Consider the following 8,216-nt stretch of genomic DNA (forward strand, 5'->3'; position numbering starts at 1 on the left):
TCCACACGTCTTTCATTAAAAAAATCTCCTTTAACAGTGGAATATCCAGATAAAATGCTGAAACTGACTTCTTCTGAAACTTCTCTGTTCTCTCACGACGTCCCGGATCAATAGAGCCTGAAATGTGGAGGTTTTCAGCTTGAAACAGGCTGACGATGGCGCCTGGGACCGCTGCGCGACGTCTCGCACCGTGGGAAGTCCTTAAAGCGACAGTATCACCTCAAAATCTCTCATCAGCCGTTAAAATTTTCACCGAAACCCAGCTTAATTTTTCAAACCGTGTCCACTTCGATGTGCCTTACAGGTTTAGAAAAAATTTTGATCAAACAAAGCGCCAGTCTTTCAGCAACTTCTCAGACAAAGGAATTCCGACGAGGGGCTGGACGACTCCTCCCACAAGGAGTGCTCACAGGCGAATGATGTCACGACAGGCATGAAAAAACTCACGCATGCACACGAGGGTTCAAGCATGTCTGACGTAAAAACATATGAATGAAATCCATATAGTTTTTGAAAAAAATAAAAAGGACCTATACTTTATTGACAGCCCTCGTATTTATTGATTTTAAGTGTAAAGCATTACAGAAGAATTCCAGAGCATCCTTGGTCATCCAGTTATCTCACAAAATGTAGAGGAGATGGGACAGAAGCAAGACCAGGAATACGCAAAACGGCGAACAAGAGTGAAGAAGATTTATGTTGAATTCATCTAGAGAAGTGAGTGGTGAGGATACGAGGAGACTGGAGGTGGAGAGGCGATTGTTAATCTCACATTTCATATTGCATACATTGTTGTATCCAGCTTTGCTCTACTGCAGTTTCCTTCAAAGGAATTTCACCAGAGTGATGAGACCAACTTTGTCAAGAACTGCAAACACTACAGACAATATTTTTAGAGTGTGCAGGACCTATTAAAAAATTATGGAATTTAAATTTAAACAGCTTCTCCTCTTGGAAGGTATTTGCGTCTTTTGAACACTGTGAAAGTTCAGCCGAAGTCACTGAACACAAGGTCGTGTTTTAGACCACAGATGTGAACAGATTCTGAAGTAAAAATTTATGTATTCCACAAGTTCTTGTCCGCACCCAATTAATCTTCAAAGTAGCCACTCCAAAGCATGTCTCCTGATGGCATGATAAATCACAAGCTGGGTTCTCTCCAACTTTGGGAAAGAGCTGCTTGTGTTTGGCCTTATTGATCGAACTGTCCAGAATCTCACAGATGCTTTGCACTCACACAGTTTCACATTAAAGCTAATTACGCCGCTGCGACCGGTGTACAATTATAATTCCGCTATTCTGTCCTCACTGAATCGTTAATGATGCGATACCGTCACTAGTCTCATGTAATTGATACCTATTGATCTGTCTCCGCAGCGACCTTGACTTCACACTTTCTTCTTCTTGTGTTTTCCCCTTTCTTTCCTACTCTGCACGTTATTCCTCCTCTCCCCTTATTTCCTCCTCCTTCCTCTTCTGTGTTCTCCTACCCTTTCATCTCCTCTCCTGCCAGGCCTGTAGATTCTGCTGAAACCTCCCATCGTTCTTCTTTTTTTTTTTCCTCAACACCGGAAAGCAGCGACTTATCTCCCGCCCCATGCAACCCAGAGGCTTAGGACAGAAGATGACTACACAAACGTGAGATGGAAGTCTTCTCGCCATGACCAATCAAACAACGTTCCCCACTGCCTGTCCTCGATGGCGTTTGCTATTTGGAAAATTTTCTCCCTTATCTCTCATTTTTCACTGTTCTTTTCATCATCTTTTTTCGCTGTCGTGTCTGTCCTTCTCTACTCTGTTTTTTTTTTTTTTCATCGACTGTCTTCATGTCCTCTCTACCACTGCTTATTTATCTTTGTTGGGTTTTTTTTCATTCGGTGCTGCAGCTTCACATCAGCAGACCAACATTTATAGGAGATACTTGAAATAATGTGTACATTGATATTACAAGAATATATCTACTCCAGTCTGATCTTTTCCTGACACCTCTCTCCATCCTGAACTTGTCTTTTCCCCATCCTCCAGTCCACCTCCTCATTCTATCCATTCTGTCCTTCTGGATGTGTTCATAGCTACATCTGTTGCTCAGTTTACCCACTTTTCTCCACCTTCCCATCAGTAACCACTGTCACACTGTCCGCCTCCCTATTGTCCCTCTCCGTCTCCCGGGAAACACCTCGAAGGCTGAGCTACTGTCCTGGTTGGAAAAAGAGCATCAACTATTTTTTTTTTTTTTTTTTGGATGTTTTCTGTTTCTTTTCTCGTCGCAGACTGTGTTTGAACTTGTTTTGACTCTTTCAGCGAAGAAAACGAAGCCTGTTTCTTTGTCTGCAGTGATTGTGGGGTTTTTGTAGGACAAGGTGGTAGCCGAAAGCCTTCAAAGTAAAAATAAATGAATAAATAAAATAAGAAATAAAAAAAAAACTCTCTGGAGTTTTCTCCAATTAGCTTCTGTTTTTATTGCATTAGTGGTCATGGAGTGGAAAACAGTATATCTTTATAGTAACGGTGTCAACCTTTAAAAAAGTACTATTATATAAATATTTTATTTTTTTCCATTGTATAATATACAGTATTGATTAACTTATGTACTTTGATTGCGTTATTTGGTCACCTACACAGTGAGTAAATTAAAAAAGAGGAATCATTTTTCTGTGAATTTTAGGCACTATTTCTAATGCTATCGATGTGTTGAATATTTTATTGTAACATTTTTTTGTTTCTTTTTTATATATAATCTGTGATTAGTTGCAGAATCAGGAGTATTGCCATGTGTTTAGGTTCTCTTTGTCTCCAATCAGTTCTACCGTGTCCTGCTTTTGCTCCATCTCTTGTTACGAGTCGATGTAGAAGAAGTGCGCAAAGGTTGTGGTTTTGGTGGATAGTTCCGCTTATTCTCTGGTGCGCATCAGAAAACGTAGCATGTGTGGAAGACCACGTGAAAGAAAAAGACGACATTTTGAATAAATTAAGTTTGTCTTTTGCACTAATTGAATAAAGCCGTTACTGAAAGTTTGTTGACTGCATGTTCACTGAAATGTGACTTGATCTGCAAAACAGAGAAGATGTGAACATCTCTGCAAAAGTGGGGAGGTTAAAAAAAATCTGTTCTTGTAACATATTTGTAAAGATCAAGGACGGCCCACAGTGCCTGACGGCGATCTGCGCTTTGAGGCGGCAGCATCTCGCCGTTTGAAGTTGAAAACTTCCACATTTCAGGCTCTGTTGACCCAGTAAGTCGTCAGAGAACAGAGAACTTTCAGAAGAAGTCGGCATGAGGAGTTTATTCGGACATTCCATTGTTAACGGACATTTTGTAATGAAAGAACGTGCGGGCAGAGTCGCATGTCGGGCTGGACCCGACCGCGGGGGGTTGCGACAGGAAAAACCCCTCCATTGGAAACCTTAACGGGCAAGTTGGAACATGCCCAAGCTGTTAAACAATTTCTCAGTTACTCACTTGTTGAAAGCCATCAAAAGCCGCCTGGATTTTATAAATGGTTTTCAACACGGAGGTGTTTTTCCTGTCGCGGCGCACACAGATTTGCCGAGTCGTCACGGAAACGACTCGGCGAATTTGCGCGCACGTCTTTCATTAAAAAATGTCCTTAAACAGTGGAATGTCCGCATAAAGTCCTCATGCCGGCCTCTTCTGAATCTGCTCTGTTCTCTCACGACGTCCTGGATGAATTAAGCCTTAAATTGGGATGTTTTCAGGTTGAAACAGGCTGACGACGGCGCCTGGAAGCGCTGCAGGACGTCCCGCTGTGTGGGAAGTCCTTACACTGACAGAAACACCCCATAATCTCTCATCAGCCGTTAAACTTTTAATCGAAAACCATCTTAATTTCTCGAATAGTGTCCACTCGGATATTCCTCACAGGTCCAGAAAAAATTTTGATAAAGCAACGCGCGCCGTCTCGAGCAGCGTGTGAAACAAAGGAATTCAGCCGAGAGGGCGGGACCACAGCTCACTCAAGGCCTGCCCACAGGGAAATGACGTCACGCATGCGCACGAGGGTTCAAGCATGATTGGTGTAATCGCACGTCATTCAAATCCATATAGTTAAAAAAAAATAAAAGGGTCGGTTTATTATCTAATAGACCTTGTATGTTGCCTTTCCAATGCCTGATTCTGTTTTTTCTCTGTTTGAGGTGTGGCTCCATCCAGAGATGGGTGTAGTGTCTGTTTCTGCAATCTTTCCGTCCTGTGCACCGGCAAATTTCCTGTATATTCGTTTTGTAAATTGTTTTGTAAATTGTGTCTGTAGCATGGCCCAAGCAGAGGTCACCCCTCTGAGTCTGGTCTGCTTGAGGTTTCTTCCTCAAATCATCAGAGGGAGTTTTTCCTTACCACTGTTGCCTGTGTGCTTGCGCTGGGGGTTGGTGAGGTTACACCTTACTTGTGTGAAGTGCCTTGAGGCCACTTTGTTGTGATTTGGTGCTATATAAATGAAAATAAATTGAAATTGAAATTATAGAGTGAAATCAGCTCTACCGCCTTGTAAAATCACATCATTCAACTCCAATAAGAGGCATTCACAGCATGATAGAGTTGATTTTACCTTGTGATATATATTTGCACTGTGATAAAGTATATTTAACTCTGTTTGGACTGGGACCAAATGTTATCCTAGCAGAGTATATTTTGCTCTGCAAAATTTAAAGTGCACCATTTGGGAACAGAAACATATACTACTACATATACACGCAAACCAGAGTGGACTTGGTGGAGTTTTGCGCTCCCCGGATACCCTTCTAAATTCAGGTGTTCAGGTTTTGAATCTGGTTCAGACTTTTCAAATTGCTCTCTCTAAACCCCCCCCCCCCCCCCCCCCCCCCACAACCCGGAAACTGTTGACGATGCTTAATCTTGAATGCATCAACCACTTTCATTTGACTTTTTCTTCCTCAAAACAGAGAGAAAGAGGCGACTCAATATGAACACTCGTAATGAGTTCACACTTTATTTGTGGCACACAACAGTTAGCAGAGCTGCTATTTATGGTACGGCATCGCTGAGCACCGAGCTTGACAGCTTCCTCCTATTAATGTCACAGTGGTTTATTCATGATAAATGTTCTGGGTTTACATTTAGCTCAGTGCAAATATGACTCACACTTGTCAGTTGCTGTTTTTTACACTTTGTCGTGTGTGTTTATTAATGTCCACTCCTCGCTCTACTTTATAAATACTCCAAGTCTTCAGCGACATGGGAATGCAGCGCCGCAGGTGATTTCTGAATTGCAAATGATTTCAACTCTGTGCACAGGTAGCTGTCAGCTTTAATGACTGCACTCGGCTTACATTCAAACAGCCCTCACATAATTCCGCACTAAAGAGCAGTAAGTTTAAACACCCTTGTTGTTGTTGTTGTTTTCAGATAGTTGTCGAGTAAGATGAGTTTTTGTGTGTAGGATGTTTATGACACTTTGCACATCGAAACAGTTCATCAGCACACAAGCTGTCATATCAATTTCAGTGTTCACACTGTGTCGAATCCGTATTTGGACATTTTTATTAGCTTGCTTGATATGACGGGCAAATAAAAAAATATGATGGGCAAATAAGAAATAGGAAGTGTATCTAAAAAGTACCAAACTGACTTCACAGAAATGATATATATATATATATATATATATATATATATATATATATATATATATATATATATATATATATATACACTCAACAAAAATATAAACGCAACACTTTTGGTTTTGCTCCCATTTTGTATGAGATGAACTCAAAGATCTAAAACTTTTTCCACATACACAATATCACCATTTCCCTCAAATATTGTTCACAAACCAGTCTAAATCTGTGATAGTGAGCACTTCTCCTTTGCTGAGATAATCCATCCCACCTCACAGGTGTGCCATATCAAGATGCTGATTAGACACCATGATTAGTGCACAGGTGTGCCTTAGACTGCCCACAATAAAAGGCCACTCTGAAAGGTTAATTAATTTGTGAATTTTCAGACCTTTTGTCTGACTTAGTGCTTAGCTCAGATAAGATAATTATAGTGGGCGATTTTAACATCCACACAGATGCTGAGAATGACAGCCTCAACACTGCATTTAATCTATTATTAGACTCTATTGGCTTTGCTCAAAAAGTAAATGAGTCCACCCACCACTTTAATCATATCTTAGATCTTGTTCTGACTTATGGTATGGAAATAGAAGACTTAACAGTATTCCCTGAAAACTCCCTTCTGTCTGATCATTTCTTAATAACATTTACATTTACTCTGATGGACTACCCAGCAGTGGGGAATAAGTTTCATTACACTAGAAGTCTTTCAGAAAGCGCTGTAACTAGGTTTAAGGATATGATTCCTTCTTTATGTTCTCTAATGCCATATACCAACACAGTGCAGAGTAGCTACCTAAACTCTGTAAGGGAGATAGAGTATCTCGTCAATAGTTTTACATCCTCATTGAAGACAACTTTGGATGCTGTAGCTCCTCTGAAAAAGAGAGCTTTAAATCAGAAGTGTCTGACTCTGTGGTATAACTCACAAACTCGTAGCTTAAAGCAGATAACCCGTAAGTTGGAGAGGAAATGGCGTCTCACTAATTTAGAAGATCTTCACTTAGCCTGGAAAAAGAGTCTGTTGCTCTATAAAAAAAAGCCCTCCATAAAGCTAGGACATCTTTCTACTCATCACTAATTGAAGAAAATAAGAACAACCCCAGGTTTCTTTTCAGCACTGTAGCCAGGCTGACAAAGAGTCAGAGCTCTATTGAGCTGAATACTCCATTAACTTTAACCAGTAATGACTTCATTACTTTCTTTGCTAACAAAATTTTAACTATTAGAGAAAAAATTACTCATAACCATCCCAAAGACGTATCGTTATCTTTGGCTGCTTTCAGTGATGCCGACTCTTTCTCTCTGATTGTTCTGTCTGAGTTATTTTCATTAGTTACTTCATCCAAACCATCAACATGTTTATTAGACCCCATTCCTACCAGGCTGCTCAAGGAAGCCCTACCATTATTTAATGCTTCGATTTTAAATATGATCAATCTATCTTTGTTAGTTGGCTATGTACCACAGGCTTTTAAGGTGGCAGTAATTAAACCATTACTTAAAAAGCCATCACTTGACCCAGCTATTTTAGCTAATTATAGGCCAATCTCCAACCTTCCTTTTCTCTCAAAAATTCTTGAAAGGGTAGTTGTAAAACAGCTAACTGATCATCTGCAGAGGAATGGTCTATTTGAAGAGTTTCAGTCAGGTTTTAGAATTCATCATAGTACAGAAACAGCATTAGTAAAGGTTACAAATGATCTTCTTATGGCCTCGGACAGTGGACTCATCTCTGTGCTTGTTCTGTTAGACCTCAGTGCTGCTTTTGATACTGTTGACCATAAAATTTTATTACAGAGATTAGAGCATGCCATAGGTATTAAAGGCACTGCGCTGCGGTGGTTTGAATCATATTTGTTTAATAGATTACAATTTGTTCATGTAAATGGGGAATCTTCTTCACAGACTAAAGTTAATTATGGAGTTCCACAAGGTTCTGTGCTAGGACCAATTTTATTCACTTTATACATGCTTCCCTTAGGCAGTATTATTAGACGGTATTGCTTAAATTTTCATTGTTACGCAGATGATACCCAGCTTTATCTATCCATGAAGCCAGAGGACACACACCAATTAGCTAAACTGCAGGATTGTCTTACAGACATAAAGACATGGATCACCTCTAATTTCCTGCTTTTAAACTCAGATAAAACTGAAGTTATTGTACTTGGCCCCACAAATCTTAGAAACATGGTGTCTAACCAGATCCTTACTCTGGATGGCATTACCCTGACCTCTAGTAATACTGTGAGAAATCTTGGAGTCATTTTTGATCAGGATATGTCATTCAAAGCGCATATTAAACAAATATGTAGGACTGCTTTTTTGCATTTACGCAATATCTCTAAAATCAGAAAGGTCTTGTCTCAGAGTGATGCTGAAAAACTAATTCATGCATTTATTTCCTCTAGGCTGGACTATTGTAATTCATTATTATCAGGTTGTCCTAAAAGTTCCCTAAAAAGCCTTCAGTTAATTCAAAATGCTGCAGCTAGAGTACTGACGGGGACTAGAAGGAAAGAGCATATCTCACCCATATTGGCCTCTCTTCATTGGCTTCCTGTTAATTCTAGAATAGAATTTAAAATTCTTCTTCTTACTTATAAGGTTTTGAA

At 40.0% G+C, this 8,216-nt stretch overlaps 1 protein-coding gene across 1 annotated transcript in view; it reads left to right on the top strand.

Annotated features, from left to right (window-relative positions):
- Positions 1 to 2,165, top strand: part of cdh13 (cadherin 13, H-cadherin (heart)) — a 1,165,005-nt gene extending 1,162,840 nt beyond the window's left edge. The window contains 1 exon segment of the mRNA XM_034177015.1: positions 1,514 to 2,165. Coding sequence (XP_034032906.1) covers positions 1,514 to 1,521 — 8 coding nt within the window. The 3' untranslated portion in view covers positions 1,522 to 2,165.
- The last annotated feature ends 6,051 nt before the right edge of the window (positions 2,166 to 8,216 follow it).

The sequence above is a fragment of the Thalassophryne amazonica genome, chromosome 8 (genome assembly GCF_902500255.1).
Source record: "Thalassophryne amazonica chromosome 8, fThaAma1.1, whole genome shotgun sequence".
NCBI classification, from domain to species: Eukaryota; Metazoa; Chordata; class Actinopteri; order Batrachoidiformes; family Batrachoididae; genus Thalassophryne; species Thalassophryne amazonica.